Raw genomic sequence first — 20,744 nt, 5'->3', positions numbered from 1 at the left:
AAGTAAAACTCTGTAGAACATCGAGATATTATTTTATTAAAAGTAGCGACACCCCCACCCTTCCTCCTCCTAACTTCCTACCTTTAATCACACTTGTTTTCGTATCTAAAAACAACCTATTTATTTTGAGCTTTATAAGACACTTCAGCCATCATTCATGTTTATCGCGGCATAAATATCATATGCATTTGCTTGCTTTTTTCTACATTTAAATTATTTTTTTTCTATGTATTTTTGATGATGCCCAATTTAATTGAGCGCGAAACACAAAAATTTAGAGAGGGAGTTAAACGTGAAGGTGGGTAGGCGGGGGCCTTTCTGGGGAGGGAGAGACGGTAGCATTTCGCGCACACAGATGTCTTTATTTTAGTCACAAGTTGCTTTGTGGGATTCGATGCATGTTGCAGTTAGTGTTAAAAGTGTCCTCTGCCCTTCCCCTTCTTCCAATTCGGTTTCTCTGCATCTGCTTCTGGCGGATCACCACTTGACTGGGGCCGCCCATTTGACCCAGCGTCTCACCGTGGAACTTGACGCACGGCAGCCAGCGGAAAATGTACTTGAACCCATTGCGGAACCTAAACAAAAAGAAAACTTGACACTTTTTCTTTTCCCCACACCTCACACGGCCATCAATTTTTTTTGTGTATTGAGTGGTTTTACAAGGTTGGTTATGAGGACCAAATATGTTTATCATGGCCTAATTAGTCGGTATGTCAATTTTCATAACAATTGGACAACGTGAACAATAATTTTACTGCTGAAAACTTGCAGCCGGGGGGAAAACAAAACCGGAATCTTGAGATAGGATAACCCTTACTCATATAGCACTTTGAGTTTCCAACTTTTGAGAAACAAAAATGATGTCATATGTAAATCCTAGTTAAAAAAACATCGCTTCTTAGTTCAATGAAAAAAAAGTCAATTTGTTTGGATTTTCGCTGCCTAAATTTTCCTAACTAATTTCCTTGTTATTCATTTATATTCGATTTCCCGGTCGCGACCTTTTTCAAGGGCACTATGGGCCTCGTACAATAAAGAAAAGTTGCCAACAAAGATCAATTTTGCGCGTGATAACGCATAAAATAGAGCATATTTTTTTGTTCAAATTAAAGGATTTAGTTACTGCTTATGCTTTAATAGAACAAAAATTATATCCTAATTTAGAACTAAATAGCCCAATTTAAAGTATTGTCGCCAGGTTCAAATTATCATACTTTTGTGAAAACTGATCATAGGTGAAATATCTTTTAATTGTTATTTTCAGATAAATTGTCTTTCAGATGGTATAAAAAATTCCGTCAAAAAATGTTTGGTAAAAAAGGAAAATTGACTGATTAAAAAGCCGCCTCATGCATAAATAAATATTCAGCAGTTCTTTGAAAGCCAGAAGAATGAAGAGAAAGAGAAAAACATTTAATCGGGAACAAGTGATTACTGAGAATTTTCTCGAAGGGGGGGGCAGATTTTCCAAAAATTTTTCGAAAAATTTGTCTACCTTTTTTTTCGTCGACAAAATTAATTTTCCAGCTCTCCCAAGCACTTAAAAGTCCCTGTTTTGCCAAAATTTCAAAATTTCAACTGCAGGCAAAATTTCGAAAAAAAAACAAGCCAAAAAAACGCGTTTTTAGGAAAATTTTAACCAAAAAATTGCGTTTTTTCGGCGCGCGCTCCCCCCTCAAAATTAGTATATATGGCGCCAAAGGCGCCTTTAAAAAATTTTAGGGTCGGTCGACCAAAAATGGATTTCTTTAAAAGTACCAAAGGGGGGACGTCTCAATAAAAAAAGAGAAGTAGAAAATATAGACATCTGGAAATGTTTTGTAGCATTAACCTAAAATACCAACGAGTTGAACACTAAGAGCTTTCATAGATCCAAACCAGAAGTTTGTATAAGATGAAAGCAACAAGATTCCATAGAAATAGTTCACTTTTAATTGACTTGTTCTGATAGTTTTTTGAGTACTTGGAAATTGCAATCTCTCACATTTAAGCTTTTTGACGAATTTCAACAGCCTACCCACCCAATTTTAAAATGTTTATCTCAAAGAGCCAATCTTCCAAACTGGTTTTTGTAATCTTTATAAGTTTTCTTTGATATCTATAATTTTTGCTACGTTTGGATATGAGCGCATCCTATTCCTAACTCAACACTCTAGAAAAATTTTGTCATCTGCTTACTACCTTTTGCATTTTGAAAATGATTTAATTTAAACAATTCAAAACACAGTTCGATCTTCGGTACTGAATTACAACGCTCTAAAATTGACTTTTTTGCATAATTTTAAAACGTCAAGGCGCAAGTAAATTCAAGCAGCTTAACATGTAACGAAACTAAACTGAGGTAAGATGTTCAATGATTTTTTGAAAGCCAAACTAAACTACTCTTGTCAGGGCGAAGCGTTGAATGTTCCAACTGCCGTTAAAGCTCTAGGCTCTTTTTCTTTTTTCCCCAACTGCGAAGTGTTACAAACAAAGTTTTGTTCACATTGTTCGATTGTTATGAAAATTGACATACGGACTAATTATGTTATGACCAGAATATTTAGTCTTCATAAAAACCTTATAAAAACACCATAAAATTCATGTTGGTGTTCATTACACCATAAAATTTATGTTTGTGTGAGGGGGGGGGGAAGAACTAAGCTCTACGAAGTAGTGTTCGCTTCCAAATTTTCAAAAAAAATTTAACAAAAGGAATATTTTTTGATAGATTTTTTTTGAAAACCATCACAAATCCACGCAATGTTAAGTAAAAAGTTATACATTTCGCATAAAGCAAAGCATTTATTAGACAAAGTAGGATGCTTGATTCGATTTGGAACAATTTTTTTGACTAATTAAACCTCCGCTTATGATTTAATAGCATTAAACATTTCACGCGTTAATCTTTAAACCTTCATCACTTTACGGAAAACTATCACAAGTGAAATATTTTTTGAAATTTGAGCTTAAGGCACAATACGTTTTGGCTGATTGGAAAAGAGGCTGCAAACTTATTATGTGAAAAATCAAAATTTATCTGGAGAAAAAAAAACCCGGAGCGCAAACATTCCGTACTTTTCTTGGAAAGTCAGCTCAAAAAGGCTGCTCGTATCAGGGCGAAGGCCTCAATGTGTTCCGACTGTCTTTCAGTATCTTTGAAATAGTTTTTCGAATATACGATTGAAAAAAATTATAAAAGTATACAAAATGGAACAAGGATAGCCACTTACTGTGCAAGCAGCACATAATGTTCCGACCAGTCTTAAAACTTACAAAATTGTTTTTTTTTTCAAATTAGTGTCGTTTTTTCGGCGTAGTGTGATGAAGGAATCGGAGCGAAAGCTAGAACTCAAGCATTTTTGTCAGTCATTGTACAAGATGCAAATGAGAAAACAAATTTTGATGGCAAAAAAAAAAAAAATCGAAAACAAAAATCTTTTTTATTTAAACTTTTAATTTTTTCCCTAATTTTGAAGTTTTGATTATTAAGATAAAGCTAAATTAGGATTTAAATGCCAAAAACTAATTCCATATAAGCAAAACTAATTATTCGAGGCTTAAATTAAGTCTAAATAAGCTATTGTAAGCCTGCGCACTAGCTCGAATCTCGATGAAAAATCAAAAATTTTAAACCGGTTTTTCTTGACACTTTTTGAGAAATTTTATGTCGTTCGAATTACGAATGAAAAGGCTTTAACACCCGCGCAATGCCCAGGACAAAATGAAAATCTTAGCCCTTGTTAACGCGATTTTCACACCCGAAATTTTCTATCCAAACCATGGTAAGATTTCAAAGCTAGTTTAAATTGCCGCTCATGCGTTTATCGCTCGAAATAAATTGCACGCTAATTGTCCCAAATTGACCGAAATGGCAATCTTTAAGCCCCCAGATTTTTACGGAAATTGATCAGAGGTAAAACAATTTACAAACTTCAGCCAACAGACTTTTAAGGAAGAAATAAAATACCTTTCGAATGACATAAAAATTGTCCCCCAAAACGGTTCTTTAAAACCGTTTTGTTCTAGAGAAAAAATCAGCCCGAGCCCAAATACTCCGTCACGTTCTTCAAAAATTGGAAAAATATTCAGACAATGTAGCGGCGAGAAAAAGTGTAACAATTTTTAAGGCACTCATAGTTATTTTCGAGATCTCAAAAATCATTTTCAGGACTGATGATGTCTGTTTTTTGGAGGATTGCAGCGTTATTCACTGGTTCACCTTTTAGAACAAATCTTTGGTAGACGCAGTGTGAAAGTTATTCCAATTAATTCAATTAACAAAATCTGAATCATTTCAATTCAACTTTGACTAGAAGGTTACTTCTTAATAACTTTTTTTAGGTCGACCAAATTAATTTTTTGATCTCTCCCAAATCACCACGTAGACCCTGTTTTGGCCAAATTTTTTGTGGAGCAGGCGTATTTTTGAAAAACAGGCCAAAAAGCGTTTTCAGGCACTTTCTTTTTGGACAGTTTTGCTTGAATTTTTGTGTTTTTTGGTGCACTCTTCCCCTCAAATTTAGTATATATTGGCTTCGAAGGCGCCTTTTAAAAAAACTTCGGTTTCATCAACCAAAAATGGGGATCTTGAAAAAGTATAAAAGGGGGACCCTCTAGGTCGGTAGGGGGTCGAATCCTTGAGAAAAAAAAACGTGCGATAACCCCCCTTCACCCTAACGCTAAATCCGCTGGTGTCTACATTTATCCGTTCCTCTACCATAAGTAGACCGTTATTAAGGCCGAAATAGCTCATAGTTAAAAAAATATCGCACAATTTGCATAGTTTTGATAGTTTTTATTAGCGAGGAAAAAGACAAAAAAGATGGAAACGAAACATGGTTTCCAGCAGCTTGCTTCATGTTGCTATTCCTTGACCATAAATGCTTGACCCCCTCCCGCCCTCACCTGTAGTAATTTTTATGTCCTGGTTTTTCTATTGTTACAAAAATTGCCAGGCAACCTAATTAGGCCTTGAAAAACATATTTTAATCATCATACTCTACTTTTTCCAACCCCTAGTTGCACCATAAAGTTGATGCTTATTTAAGGAGGGGGGTGGGGGCAACTGGAGATTGGTCTTCAATCTGGATTGTGAAAGGGGCTGGACATAGGAACTGGGTGATAGGTTGCGGGCACTCACGTGGCGTTGAGACTGCAGTATACCATTGGGTTGTACATGGTGTTGCTCATGGCCAGCCAGAACGAACACAGGTATACCTGAAGACAGGAGAAAAGGAATACTAAGAACAAGATTAGCATGTAGCTTGGCAACTGGCACAAAAACTTACTTGATACTGATACTTTAAAATTTGAATGAAGAGGATTTTAAAAAATTTCAATTATTTTTTTTTTTTTTTAAAATCTTGGGCTCTTTAGTACTTGGGCTCTAGGAAAAATTGAAACTTCGGAAAACTGGTTTAAAAAATGTGGATGAAACAAAGATACAGGCAAAAGCAAGGATAGCCATTTACTGTGCAAGTAGCACAGAATATTCCGACCATAGTCTTAGAAAAAATTCAACAAAAAAAATTTTCTTCCAAAGAAATGTCGTTTTTTTTCTGCGTCCGTGGTGTGATAAAAGGATCTAAAAAAAACTAGAGCGTACAACTACTCGACAGTCATAGTAAAGTAAAGAATTTGAAAAACAATATACGTAGAAAAATTACTACAAAAATAAAAAAGAATTTAAAAAATCAAAAATGTTGCAACCATGCACCAGCTGCAACAAATCTTGAAGCTTTCTTGAATTTTTGAAATCTATAAATTTCCGAAATTAGGCAAAAACCGGTTTTTCTCGAAGTAAAACACACCTAAAAACAAAGTTCCTCCCCATTTTTCAAATGGTCGGAACAATAAAATAAAATTGGGATGATCAGATCTTAGTCAATTAGCAGGATTACACTGTGATAAAATAGCCTGGAACCCCCCCCCCCATTAATATTAACACTAGGTTTTCTCGAAACTCGGAAAATTTTTCTGCAGGCCGCCTCACGAATCAAAAATGCGCGAGAAAAACCATACTAGCCCTCGCTATTTCTCTTTCTAGAAGTGTGGTCGTAACAAAATCTAAGCGGTCAACAAGATTTTTATGAAGTCCAAGCACTTATGAAGGAGAAAAAAATTTCCGTCTGTTTCTTACCTTGAGTACGCTGTGTCCGAAGAAGGAGCGATCGAAAAAGTTGATGAGGAACACGAGCTGGAAGAAAATCCACGTGAATGCAAACACAGCCACCAACGTCATCAACATCACCACCAGCTGCAACAACTCTGCGATTAGACAATATTGCCTAATACCACTCATTAAATAATACGGTTCATTAGATTACTCATTTTACAGAACAGAAACCATTACATAACACACCTCCTACTGATAGCTGAGCTCTTGAGAAAATGAAACACATAATTCAAAACAAAAAACTTTCTCAATAAATCGAGATCACCAGCGAATTAACCTTCTATGCTAAGTGAACAAGGAACATTGCAGAGTGAAAACTAAAAAACATGATACTACGGATAAGAATGAACTGATTTCACCTTTCGCTTTGCCTTTATCTTCAGTTGTATTTTGTTGAACTGTGCCTTTTTGTACCTAGCAGTGTCTCCTCCTTGATCGCATCCACCGCGACCACATCCGACAGTAGAGGGAGAGGAAGCTATACCAGCAGCAGAAGCATATCTTCCCGAGGGGGAGGTGAAACAGGGGGTTGATCTGGTGACTGGCAGATGTACACCACCATTGCTACATTTAGTCAACGACCTGTTCATTACAAAAGCATTTTTCGATTTGTTCATTTCCTGATTTTTATAATTTGGCTTGAAATTTTTAGAAAAAAAAATGTTTTTTTTTGTGTCAAAAAATTTCAAAAGTCAGTTTTTTTTATGTCATTTATCATCTCTTTTCTTTTAATTGAAACGTTTTGACAACGTTTTGCAAACGTTGTGATGCAAAATAGCCTAAAAGTTATGCAGTTTGACAGTTAGATTAATTTAAAAAATCAAAGTAATAAAACCAAATTAATATAAAATTTGAATCATAAAATTACAAGTAATATATTTGTGAAACTCTGAGGACTAAACATGCCAAGGCTATCGAGTACGCATCATAATTCAAGGAGCGCGGGCCGTATTTAGACAACTGCGTTTTCATACTCGTCAGTAAGCAGACAAATACTATACTAACCAATCAGAATCGAGATGGGAAAGCAAACTTACGAAATAAATAATTATTATCATTTAATTTCTTCCTTGTCTCAATTCTGATTGGTTAATACAGTATTTGTCTACTGAATGACGAGTAGGAATACGAGTTTGTCTAAATACTGCTAAGCATAATTCAAAAACAAATCAGCGATACGAATGAAATTTTTTGACATTTGGATTAAATGAGAAGGTAAAAAAAAAACTAAAACGTTTCACTATAAATCAAGAATTAAAGAGTAGACTTTAGGACAGACATTATAAAGCGGGCAGTTATTTAGAAAAAAATAGAGACTTCAAAAACATTTGTTGACACCTGAAAAGGCAGGCGAGATACTCGTCCTTATACAATCAGAGTTATTTTAATTAGGTCTTGATTTATTTCAGAAGAGCGCGCATAATTACCAAAATTAATCTCCCATTTGTTAATTAGCAGCAGGAAACCAGAATTGTTTGTTGCAGCCAGGGGCAGATCAAGGATTTTTTCGAGGAGGGTCGGATTTTCGAAAAAAATTCAAAAAATTGTTCGACCTTTTTTTAGGTTGAACAAATTGATTTTCTGAGCTCTCCCAAATCACTATAAAGACCCCATTTTGGACAAACTTTCGCAGGCAAATTAAAAAAAAAAAGGCCACAAAGGCGTTTTGAAGCACTTTTTTGGAAAATTTTGACCAAAAAATTGCGTTTTTTTGGCGCGCGCTTTTCCCTCAAAATTAGTATATATTGGTGCCAAAGGCGCCTGCAGAAAAATTATAGGATCAATGCCTTTCCGATCACTAAAAAAGGAAAAGTTATAAAAAAAATTACATCAATAAAAATCTTTTATATACCAAAACAACTTTTGAGATAGTTTATATTCCACGCTTGATTGTATTTTTCATGAATAGCAGGACTGCTTGTATCAGTGCAAAGCCCTGAAAGTTATATGTTTTGACCGTGTTTGAACTTGTCTGACGAAGCTTTTAACAAAAAAAATCATATTTTCAAAAATATCATCAAAAAATGTTTTATTTTTAAATTTTTTAATAAAAATACTGTAAAAGTTCAAAAAAGAACGACCAATTTTGATTCTAATAAATAGTATTTGTTGTACTGGATGTGATTGGTGTTTTTCTTCAAATAAATTTTGAGTTAGGCATATCAATTTTTTGTGCTATTTTTGCGTAAACGGCTATGTAAGCTTCTTCAAAATTGATCAAATTGAATTGAGACCAAATATGTGGTCTTAACAATCCAACTTTGGAAGATTTTTGTAAAAAGAAAATCCGGCTCGAGTATTTTTTATACTAACCAAGTTCTACAGTTTGACTAGCGATTTTTGGCAAAATTTATAAGATCTGAAAAGTTTTATTGTATTAAGTTCAAACTTAAGAAGATTATTCACAAGAGATCATTGGTATAAAAATTAGGGATTTTGAAAATTATTAGTTTGGCCTATTTGGAACAATTAACGCGCGAGAAAATTGTCTTATTAACGCGTAAGAGACTATTTTATCCGATCATAAAATGTACCAAATTGAATTTAGTAAAGATATTTGGTGTAATCAAATCACGTCTGAATGCTAAGAAACATCACTTTGTACTTGGTATAGCGTGCAAAGGAAGTATTCCAGAAAAAAAAAATTCTTCATTTTCTTTGGAAATATCTATTTTTAAGTGATGTTTTCAAAAGCTTTTTCAATGACATTGAATCAAAATCATAAACATCAGGCAGTCTTGTCAATACCTTGGTAGACTCTTAATACATGAATATGCACTTTGGTAAAAGCTATATACCTTATACTTATATATCGTCTAGAGAGAAAATTATTTTTAAAAAAACTTGCATTTTGTGGCCAAACGGTGTACTGGACAGGCGCACTTTCTGGTTTGTCTGTAAGTCACTGAAATCCAGAAACAAGTATTTAAACCTGTTAAAAACTTAGTCGGTAAAATCAAACGAAATACAAGACCAAAAAAAGTTTTAAGGAAGCGTTTTTCTTGCAAAATTCGCTCAGAATTCACAAAAACACAATCTGTCCTCGTAATGTAAGGAATTCTGCAATTTACACCTTTAAAAATCCTAGAAATTTACAAACAACAACTTTAAAATTTCTTTAGAAATAGGCAAGGCGAGCCATTTTTTATATTTAGTTCAAAAGTCAAAATTGGTCTGAAGAAAGTTTCATCGAGCATAAAACTTCATCAAATGATGGAATGTCATATAAATACGCTCAATCGGTCATTTTCATCCAAAAGCTTGACTTTGATATTTTAATTCATGATTTTTGCGTTCTCTATTTAACGAAAAAATGTGCGAAAACTTAGAATACTTTTTTATAAGTCGAAAAGAAAGCTTTCGATTTAAATTCTTATAACTCTCTTTTATGCACATAGAATAAGAAGATACGGTTGCAATGAAATTAGCTCAAATTAGGAGGATTAAATATTCACATTAAGGTTTTCTTCCTTGCTCCTGCTCATCCCCACCCCCTTACCGCTACGGTAAAGCGCTGCGACTGTCTTTTACTTTCGTCCAAACTGCTTTTCCATCGGAAAGTAAAATGTGAAACTATTTTCAAAATTTCAGTTATTAGAACAGAATTCTCCATTTAAAAACGGCTGAAGGACAAAACTTCTTCAAAACTGAAATTTATGTGCATTTACTGGTTACATAAAATCCGAGTTTTAATGGTTTTAATGGTTTAATACAAAAGTTCTCACTGCTGGTTTTTAGTTTTTAGTGAAAAAAGTCTAACGCTTGGCTAATTGGTATCATATTACAGACTCAAATTGAATTACTGTCCATCAGGAAGAATGATCTCAAGTCGCATTATGGTGTTGAATTTTACTCTTTATTACTCAGTGGTGTTCAGTAATCGGTGCAGAAATTTGAGCTCACCGAGGGGGGTGATGAATTTTTGCAAAAAAAAAACTTTTTTTGCAAGCAAAATCATCTTTAAGTTTTTTTTGTTCAGTTTTTGAGAAAAACCTTAAAAAACGGTCTTCTTGAAAATTTCATCGAAAATAAACAGCTATTAAAGTTGTTTTGAAAAATTTCCTTCTGAAAAAAAATGCTGATATTGTCATAAATTTTGCTGCAATATTTTTTATCCCGCGCAGACAGAAAAAAGACTGCTCGTATCAGGGCAAAGCTTTGAATGTTTTGACAGCCTTAAAACTTTATGAAGCTGTGTTCGCTTTATAACAAAAGATGAATTTTCCAGGATGAATTTAAAAAATTAAATCTTGAGAGTTCTTTTACAAATCAAACCATATTATGTACAAGTTGAGAGACTTCGTTCCTAATAACATAGCAATTATGGCAAATAACCTGCTTTATTCAGTTTGAAACAGTTTCTAAGACGGATAAAATCTCCGCTTACGCGTAAATAGCGCGATATAATTTGCGCGTTAATTGTCCCAAATTGTTCAAAATGGCAACATTTAAGCCCCGTTACTTAACGAAAAAATGATCCCTGATGAAATACTTCCTACATTTGAGCTCAAAACCTTTCAGATGGTTTAAAACAACTCCGTCAAAAATGGCTAGTTAAAAGACAAAATGTGTGTGAAGAAAAAAAACAGCACTAGCACAAATATTCCGTCATTTTCTTCGAAAGTGTGGAAAGTCAGAACATAAATTCAAGTTTGCAGTGACATAAACAAAAAGACAAAAACAATAAATAAATTGGCCTAGAGTATTTTTTTTTTCATCTAGACTGCTTTTATCAGGGCCAGGGCTTAGACTTTCCACTCCAAAAATATTTTGAGTGATTGAAGTAAATTTAGGCTTAGATTTCCGATGAAGGGATAAGAAAAAACAATAGTACAAAGCTTGAAAACTTTTCATTTCAAAACTCTTCTCTATCCATCCAAGGTGAAGTACAAAATTATGTACGCATCTGTTAGGACATTATTTGGTTCAGCTAGTGAGCCAAAATTGGATTAATTTGCCTCATTTGCAACGCGCTGAAAAAAAAAGAAAAATCAGGCATTTTAACTACAAATTTTTATAAGCTGCGTCGATTTTTCTGGCGCCGCTAAGAAACAAGAAAGCCCGTACCCGGTCAAAACCTTGACTATTCCAAATGCCTTTTAAGGTCTATGCAGGAGTCTTTGCTTCAAAAAACAATTCAAAAAAATTTAAGGTTTTTGAAAATTGTGCTTCTATAATTTTCAAAAAACCATGCAATTTTTTTTATAGTTTTTTGTTTATATAAATTTTGATATAAATTTTAGGGTAACGATTTTTAGATTTGTGAGATTTATCTTTTAGATTTGTAATAATATAAATACACCTCAATAATAATATAATATACCTCACTTTTGAATCACGGTTGTTATGATTATTGTTCGATACGAAAGTAACGGAATATTTGTGCTCGGGGTGGGTTTTTTTTTTCTTCAGACAAATTTCGACTTTTTAACTAGCCATTTTTGACGGAGTTTTTGTATATCATTGGAAAGGTATTGTTGTCCTGAGCTCAAATTTGAAAAGATATTTCACTCACCTGTGATCATTTTTCGTAAAGTTATGGGGGTTTAAAGATTGGCATTTTGGCCAATTTGGGACAATTAACGCGTGATTTATTTCGCGCTATTAACGCGTAAGCGGAGAGTTAATCCGTCTTAAAATTGTTCCAAATTGGTTGAAAGACGCCTATTTGCCATAATTGATTTGTTACAAGGAGCGAAATCTATTCTTTTGTACTTTATATGGCGTTTGGGGCGATGATTTTCATAAATAATTTCTAACTTAAGAAAAAAAATTTCACTTTATTTTTTTACATTTAATTTTTTTATTTTATTACTGCTCCATAAATTCTTAAAAAGCAGTCGGAACAATCAGGGCTTCGCCCTGATACGAGCAGTCTTGTTCAGTTTACCCACAAACAAAGGTCTAGGTTAAAATTTGCAATATTTTATATCCAGTATGAAACTAGTAATCAAGATCAAAAACAATTATGTTTGCTCTCAATGTTCAAGGTGTAATCTAGAAAAAAATTATTTGCGTCCGATTTGGAAGCTTTTTGCATTCCCTTGACAAAAAGAATCATGTGTTTACAAAAAAAAAATTTTATTGCTTTTTTTTGTTTTTTTTTGGTTAATGGGTGGCAATGTTTTTTCAAGCTTTTCTTTTCCCCGTAGAAAAAAATAATCATTACGAGGTCAAGCGGTGCTGTTTGGGAAATTTACGTTACGACAAAATTACTTACAGGTGTTTGTGCGCGGAATCCACGGAAACTTTATTAGTGGAAGTGGCTTACATTTTGGAACATGTTTTGAGTCTTAGGATTCCACTGACGTACAGATACCATGTTGTGCGCCTATTCAGTTCACAGTTTGACCACGTAAACATGGTTTTATAGTATTTTTTTTTCTAATTTGTTCCCAAGAAAACTTACATGTAATTGTTCTGATAAGACAACGAAACTTTTAAGTGGGGTTATTATCGTACAAGAAAACTGATTCTGGATATTTGCATTCAGAATTTGCATTCCGAAGTATTTTAAATAATCACAAAATTGTTATTACATTTGTTTTCCAAACTAAAATTAGTCGTTTACTCTGTACCTGACCAATGTGGGACAAATATAACTTTAAAAAATAGAGTTGAGGAATAATATAAATGAAAAAAGAGGGAAAAAAGAGAAGTTTGAATACATATGACCGTGAGCAAATTTCAAGACACTTAATTGAAAAAGATAACATTTATAAAAATCAATGCACCCTATAGAAATATCTTCACTACGACGCTTGACACTTATTTATTTGCCCCTCTTTTTATTAAACAGAAGAGGGAAGATCTGATCAAAATGTTGGCTTTTTTAACCACTAAAATCTGACTAAAAGGTTGTTTTTTTTGCTAGCGTGAAACATAAAATGACAGATACGTAGTGCAACCGGGGATCTTCCTCTTGAAAATGTTTTTGACGTGCAGGAAATAAAGAGTACCAATTAGGACTCAAGGCCACTGAGCGGGTTGACCTTGTGCAGTTCGGGCAGTTTGTGCAGCTGTCTTTGTCATTGTGAGGGCCGTCACTTCTTCTGAAAGACCCCGCCCCCGTGCCACAACTGATGTTGTCGGTGTTGACTTGTGTCATCTCACTGTGGTTGCTATGTCTGTCAGATCCACATCCATTGCCCTGGTAGAGTATCTGGGCGTCCCGTTCGTTCCACAGTTGCGATCTGATCCTCCAGTACATTTTGCACATGATGGCCAAGGGGAAAGTGTAGAGAAGAAAAAATCGACTCCACTGGTACCTAGAAACAAATATACAAGAATGATGTTTGGGCCCCTGTGAAAGCCAAAAACGAAGTGTTTTGTGCTTCAAATATCTACTCAATAGGTTGAATTATCTCGTTTGGTTTTTGATTTTTCCACACTGAGCTCAGTTTGGCTTTAATGCTGCCGAAGGTGAAAATTTACTTTGTATTCGGGTGTGGTTTTTTCACGCAAACTGAAGCAGCTTAAAGAAACTTCATCGGAGACTAATTTAGCTATAAATGAAGCTCTTCTTAGTCTCAATGTGAGCTGCACTTGAAAACCAACAAGACTGCTCGTATCAGGGCGAAGCCCTGAATGTTCCGACTGCCTTTTAAGGTTTTATGGAGCAGTAATAACATCAAAAAATTAAATGTATCAAAATATATTTGAAAATTTTTTTTCTAAAATTTGAAATTTTTAATGAAAATTATCCCCCCACACGCCATATTAAGTACAAAAGGATAGATTTCGCTCCTTGTAACAAATCAATTATGGCAAATAAGCTTCTTTCAACCAATTTGGAACGATTGTAAGACTGATTAACTCTCCGCTTACGCGTTAATAGCGCAAAATATATTGCGCGTTAATTGTCCCAAATTGGCCAAAATGGCAATCTTTAAACCCCCATAATTTTACGAAAAAAGATCACAGGTGAAAAATCTTTTCAAATTTGAGCTCAGGACAACAATACCTTTTGAATGATATAAAAAAATTTCCGTCAAAAATGGCTAGTTAAAAAGTCGAAGTTTGTCTGAAGAAAAAAAAACCCACCCCGAGCACAAATATTCCGTTACTTTCGTATCGAAAGTCGGAACAACAAGAAATTTTCCCAAAGTCGAAAAAACATTTGAGCTTTTTGGCTTCTATCTTTGTATCGTGTTTGACGTCTGAGCAGCTGGCAATTGAAAGATATTTGTTTTTATAGCGCCACTTAATTTGTCAATTTGAATCAAGAATCATTTTTTCCAGAGCACGGACGGATTAAATTGAATGTGATGCTAGTGAAAGTAAAATTATTTTTGCTTATTTTTTAAATTTGAAGTTTTGAATAGTATTTAAATTAAATTTGACTAAAAAGGAAGTTTTTCAGGATTGTTAAAAATATCCGGAATTCTGATGCTCAAATTCTGTCGAGAGTTATCGCAATTCCAGTTATTCTTTTTGTTCCCACTTTCGATACGAAAGTAACGGAATATTTGTGCTCGGGGTGGGTTTTGTTTTTCTTCAGACAAATTTCGACTTTTTAACTAGCCATTTTTGACGGAAATTTTTTATATCATTCGAAAGCTATTGTTTTCTTGAGCTTAAATTTGAAAAGATATTTCACCTGTGATCATTTTTCGTAAAGTTATGGGGGTTTAAAGATTGCCATTTCGGTCAATTTGGGACAATTAACACGCGATATATTTCGCGCTATTAACGCGTAAGCGGAGAGTTAATCCGTCTTAGAAATCGTTCCAAATTGGTTAAAAGAAGCTTATTCGCCATAATTGTTTTGTTACAAGGAGCAAAATCTATTCTTTTGTGCTTATTATGGCGTGTGGGGTGATAATTTTCAAAAAAAATTCAAATTTTAGAAGAAAAAAAATTTCATTTTATTTTATTAAATTTTTTTTAAATGTTATTACTGCTCCAGGTCCCAATTTGTTTTGAGGCAAGTTTTTGGAAAAGATTATTACGTTGCTAGACGCTCATTGTATCATTCTATACAGTGTTTACACATAACTACACAAACTTCTGCAGTTTGCATAGGGTTTGGGGAGCAGGAAATTTTCAAAAAGAAACTGAAAATTTCATTTTTTTTTGAAATTCTATAATTCTTTAAACTATGATTTGATGATTTGTTCTTTGGCCGTAGATGTGTAGTCGGATATTCAGAGCTTTGCACTGATACAAACATACTTGTTTTGTATAATTTGAATAATCTCGTAATTTTATGTCAGGCTAGCAACATATTAACTCTGAGTGAAAACTTTCGAAAATTTTAATGTCAAAAGTGAAGTCAAACTGGTTCAAATAAAGCAACATGAAATTTAATTTGGACGCATGAAAACTATTGTAGATACTGCTCTCCCCATTAAATTCTATACAAAAAAAATGCCTACCATATAATTTTGATATTGAGTTTATCGAAAAATGCTTATTATACACTTTTCTTAGAAAAAAATAGTTTGACAAAATATCTTTTTACTTGATTTAAAACTCAAAGAAAACAAACTGGTTGCAGCTTTTGTTACATGTAATTAACTCTGTCATCGAAAAACAAATTCATTTGTGAACAAAAAAGTGCTTATTATACCAGTTTACATTTGAATCAAATCAGAGTTAAAAACTTTTTTTATCCTTTTTTGATCGCAAACTTGCTGCTGTGCTCAAATATACATTTTACAAAAACAAATTGCATGCAAAACTTGACTTTTTAGATTTATGATGAAGTCAGGCTGAGAATTTTAGACAGAAACCCAAAAATTACAAATAAACCTTTTTTTTCGTATGCTAAGATAAAATATAATTATATGTTTATAAAATTTTATAACTTACAAGAAAAAGACATTTTTTTCAATCACTGATAATTTCAAAAGTTTTCCAGCCATTAAAACTTTCAAAAGTTTTCCAGCCATTAAAAAAAGTTACCGTTTTAGTGAATAGTTCTGTGTGAAAATGTTCTAATGTTCTCTCTTGTTTTTAAGATACAGATTGTGGCAAGTTACTGTGATGTACACCTCGAGAATTGAGTTTGACTACCCGCATTAAAGTCTTATGGATAATAATAGTTTTTATAGGATTTTTATATTATGGATATCTAAAAATCGAAAATAATCACTGAACAGCAGCAAAACAAAATCCGTTCTAAATTGATTGTGATTGATTATTTCACGGTACGAGGCCAAGTTGTGTGTTTCGTGAATTCTAAGCCCATTCCGCAGCAAGAATGCGCTGTTTGTTTTTTTTTCTGTTCATTCATTTTCTTTGATCGTTCCGACAGAATTTAAACATGTTTAATTACTTGCTTCTGGATTTCAGAGAACTACACACACCAAATTGAGCACTTAACTAGTGCCCAGTTTGGCCTCGTAATGCAAGTTATATTTAATTCATCCTGAAAGAAATGTAATCCATTTACATCGGTGATAATGGGTTATAATTTTCAGACTCTTTTCGGTAAGCTATTTTCTTTTGTTTTGAATCAATTTATTCTTAAGTTAGTTATTTGACTCGCTAAATTTCTCATTCATTTTTCGTATTCAATTAGGTTTTATAAAAAGTTTCATTTTTAATTCTTTTCCATGTTGACCAAAACTTGCCATCGTAGAAATTTTTTTATAAGAATCTTACAATTTCTTACAAAATTAGGCTCTAAGAACTTTACAAGATAGGTAATTTTTCTTATTAGAGTGTTGTAAAGTACTGCCTTTTCTTACAAGAAAATTGTAAGATAAAAAATTTTCCTACAAATTCTTTATGATCAATTTCGAAAGTCTCCTCTGTCGCAGAGTTTAATATTTCGTAGCCAAATACTCATTGTGTTTCACGAGATTACCGAGAAAGCAACTAACTTTACGAAAATAGCTTTTGCTAATTTCGAAAAAAGAGATATAGTAAAAAAAAAACATTTAAATGTTTCGTTTCGGAACTTAATTATAACCACTATCTGAAAAATTTATTGGAGAATTTTTTTCGAGAGCCATTACGGTTTAGAAACACATTCAAAATGTTTTTGGCAATTTTTTAAAAATCTTAGAAGAAAGATGTAAGATAGCAGAAATCTCCTACAATCTTATATGAAGTTCTAAGATGGGGGCTTGGAAGCTATTCTGAAACCATGAAAAAAGCATTACATGGGCGGACTTTATATTTTCTAAATTTTCGTGTTTTGGTATTTCGCCATCTAGACAAGCTAATTATAATCTTAACTTTACGTGTATCGTAGGATTAGTATCTTGGAGTTTCCTGTTTTCTATTGAGTACTGGAAATTCAATCGAAGTGCGCAACCGGAAACTAGATAATAGTTTCCAAAAATACATCCTCTTCTTCCTCTATAATTTATTCAACAAAAATTTAATTAAGTGAAACAACAATTTATACCTACTGGCTGCGTTTTTAGGTCATTCTGTCCTGGATTAGTTAAAGAGCAAAAAACTGAGCTGAAATTGGCAGATTCTTTCATTAGAGAATTTTTAGATCCGCCCTTGTTGGGAAATCGTGGCTTGTGTCCGCTCAATTGCGATTAAAACTCATCTTTGGCAGAGTTGGTGGTCATAACTGGGGATTTAATGAGATTTTGCCAAAATTTGCATTTCTTTACTCTCAGCATGTTCCAGATTTCGCTATCATTTTCAAATTTTTAGAGCTAAAGAAAGAGTATTTAGCTTATAGGCATGGCATTCACTTTGAGACTTTGAGGTCGTCCAATAAAGGTAACACGTGAAAAATCTAGGCACCGAAGAAACGTCTTGGAGTGCCAGAAAAAAATTTCGCTGAGCAAAATAACTCAGTTTGGAGCGTTGAGAAATCATTTCAAAAAATAGACGAGTCTGTTCGTATCAGGGCAAAGCCCTGAATGTTCCGACTGCCTTTTAAGGTCTATGGTGCAACGATAAAATGAAAAAATTAAATGTAAGAAAAATCTGAAAAACTTAGGATTTGTTTTGAAAACATCCCCCTCACGTCATATTAAGTACAAAGTGATAGGTTTTTATCCTATTAACAAATCAATTATGGCATATAAGCTTCCTTGAACCATTTTGGAACGATTTTTAAGACAGATTAAACCTCGCTTACGCGTTTATAGTTCCGAAATATACCGCGCGTTAATAGTCCCGAATTGGCCGAAATGGCAAATAACTTTACAAAAAATAATCACAGGTGAAACATCTTTTCAAGTTTAAGCTCAGGACAACAATAGCTTTCGAATGATATGAAAAAGTTTTGTCAAACATGGCTAGTTAAAAAGTTGAATTTTGTCTGAAGAAAAAAAACCACACCGAGCACAAATATTCCGTTATTTTTATTAAGCCTCAATTTTAACGCAATGATTTTTCACATTGTTGTGCCGTTATTCCAGACTACCGCAAAAGTAAATTGTAAAGCCCACGTTATTTCTAGGAGATACAAAAATATTCAAGCTGCAGTTGTGTACTATCACAATCGCGGATCTAATATCCAAAAACTGTAAAAAGACACTATTTAGACAAAACATTCTGCATATTATTTCAAGAAACGCCAATGTTTTTGGGCTGGTAAACTCAAAATTGGTGTCATAGGGTTATACCAGAGCGCTTTGGGAGGTCCGCTTAAACTTATTTTGAAAAAATAAGCTGAAGGGTAGCACAGAAGCAGGGGCAGATTTACTAAAAGGGTTTGCGAGAAGGACGCCCATTTTTTCGGGGAACGGACCCCCTTACCAACCAAAGGTTCCATCCACCCTTTGATATTTTATTTCATTCCCATTTTATGACAAACTTGAGTTTAAAAACGATTTTATTCAGATAAAAATTAGTGTAGAAGTTGATTTATTGTAGCCCACTTCCTTTTGTAAATCGATTTAATTTGGATTCAAACGGATTTTTATGATGGAGAAAATTATTTCTTTTTGCCTAAAAGTTGGATTTAAATCAATTTGGATGGCACTTTGAAAAACGCTGAAACGCATCAGAATCTTTGCATCAGATTCTTAAAAAAATTGAGCAAGTTTTTTATTCAAAAGAAATCTTCATCAGAGATACAGAGAGCTATACACAAGGAGAGTTATCACAACAATCTACTTAATTTTACACTATCTTTGCATCAGATTCTTAAAAAAATTGAGCAAGTTTTTTATTCAAAAGAAATCTTCATCAGAGATACAGAGAGCTATACACAAGGAGAGTTATCACAACAATCTACTTAATTTTACACTATCTACAATCTACCCGGAATGACCCGCATAGACCAAAAATGCTAATCAAACAATTCTATATTCTATAAACTAAGTCTATGATATGAAAAAATACTAATCATACAAATTTAATCGACTATGAAGTCATCGAATTTTCAAAGACTTTTTTGATTTGGCATAAAATTCGGTGTATCGTTATAAATAAATTAGAAAAGCTTTTTGTCATCAACAAAATGCTTATCATACAATTTCCATATATGGAAATTTCGAGACCAGCGTTTGTTGGATGTCGACAGCAAAAAGTTATATCGAAAAGACCCCAAAAAAGTTTGATAAGTTTTCAATCGCGAAATGATTTTTGTGCTCAAACAAATTTTTTCTAAAAAAGTTTTCTGCATGTAAAAATTAGTCGTTTGTGTGCATAACGTAGTCCTCGATGCACAAAAGTTGATTTTTTTCCTCTTCTCGGGATAACTTTTTTCAAAAACGCTTAAGGCTCCTGTTGATTTTGTTTGCCATGTTTTGGTATTCCTTGATCAATGCAAGATTAACTAAAAATTCAAATAAGGAAAATCGCCAAAGAAAATGATTTCCAAAGTTTAAAATTTTCATTATATCATTTGGTCAAGATAAAACTAAGACACCGTTTTCGATGCACTTGCAATTGCGAAAAGGTCAAATCTTTGGAGACTCTACTTTTGAGGAGCCACGCTTTTGCCACTTGTGTTCCGTTGCAAACACAACCCAAAAAGTTTGAGAAAATATATTTTATTAAAATCAAGTTTTCAGTCATTCATATTCCATAATGAAAAATCCGAAATCTGAGAGCTTTTATGAAATTTTTTGTAGGTATGAAATAGCATGAAAAGTGTATGAGTAGCATTTTTTCATATATATAATTTGTACAATTAGCATTTTTGGTCAACACGGGAAATCAAGGGTTGAAGCTGTGATGAAAATTGAAGTTCTATGCAAAATTTCATAAGAGGTCATTTCAATGCAACTTTGTTAGCAAAATTAACATAAAATTGAACAATTCAGTACAGTTCATATTTTGTGCAAAAAGCATTTACATACTTTTAGTAATACTCATAGTTTCTTTTCAAGCCAAATATTAACGCGAAAATTCAATTGAAAAACTTCTATTATAATTTTATTTTCAATTTTCTCTACTGTTCGATGAGTGAAAAAGTCTAAGTATAATCTGATTATAAACTAGACAAGACTGCTCGTATCAGGGCGAAGCCCTGAATGTTCCGACTGCCTTTTAAGGTTTATGGAGCAGTAATAACATTAAAAAATTCAACGAAATAAAATGAAAGAAATTTTTTGTTCTAAAATGTGAATTTTTTTAATGAAAATCATCCCCCCACACGCCATATAAAGTACAAAAGTATAGATTTCGCTCCTTGTAACAAACCAATTATGGCAAATAA

General features: G+C 33.3%; 1 protein-coding gene across 2 annotated transcripts in view; it reads right to left on the bottom strand.

The window, feature by feature from the left end:
- Nucleotides 1–287: 287 nt before the first annotated feature.
- LOC134856034 (substance-K receptor-like) overlaps nt 288–20,744 on the bottom strand; it is a gene marked incomplete at its 5' end in the record, with an annotated part of 50,689 nt that continues 30,232 nt past the window's right edge. The window contains 5 exon segments of one of the 2 annotated variants that reach the window (XM_063872404.1): nt 288–575; nt 5,123–5,199; nt 6,122–6,238; nt 6,517–6,739; nt 13,117–13,425. In XM_063872404.1, coding sequence (XP_063728474.1) covers nt 371–575; nt 5,123–5,199; nt 6,122–6,238; nt 6,517–6,739; nt 13,117–13,425 — 931 coding nt within the window. 2 annotated transcript variants of the gene reach the window in all.

The sequence above is a fragment of the Symsagittifera roscoffensis genome, unplaced genomic scaffold, assembly GCF_963678635.1.
Source record: "Symsagittifera roscoffensis unplaced genomic scaffold, txSymRosc1.1 SCAFFOLD_196, whole genome shotgun sequence".
In the NCBI taxonomy this organism is placed as follows: domain Eukaryota; kingdom Metazoa; phylum Xenacoelomorpha; order Acoela; family Convolutidae; genus Symsagittifera; species Symsagittifera roscoffensis.
The sequence above is the reverse complement of the archived record's forward strand: the minus strand, read 5'-3'. Positions and strand labels throughout refer to the sequence as shown.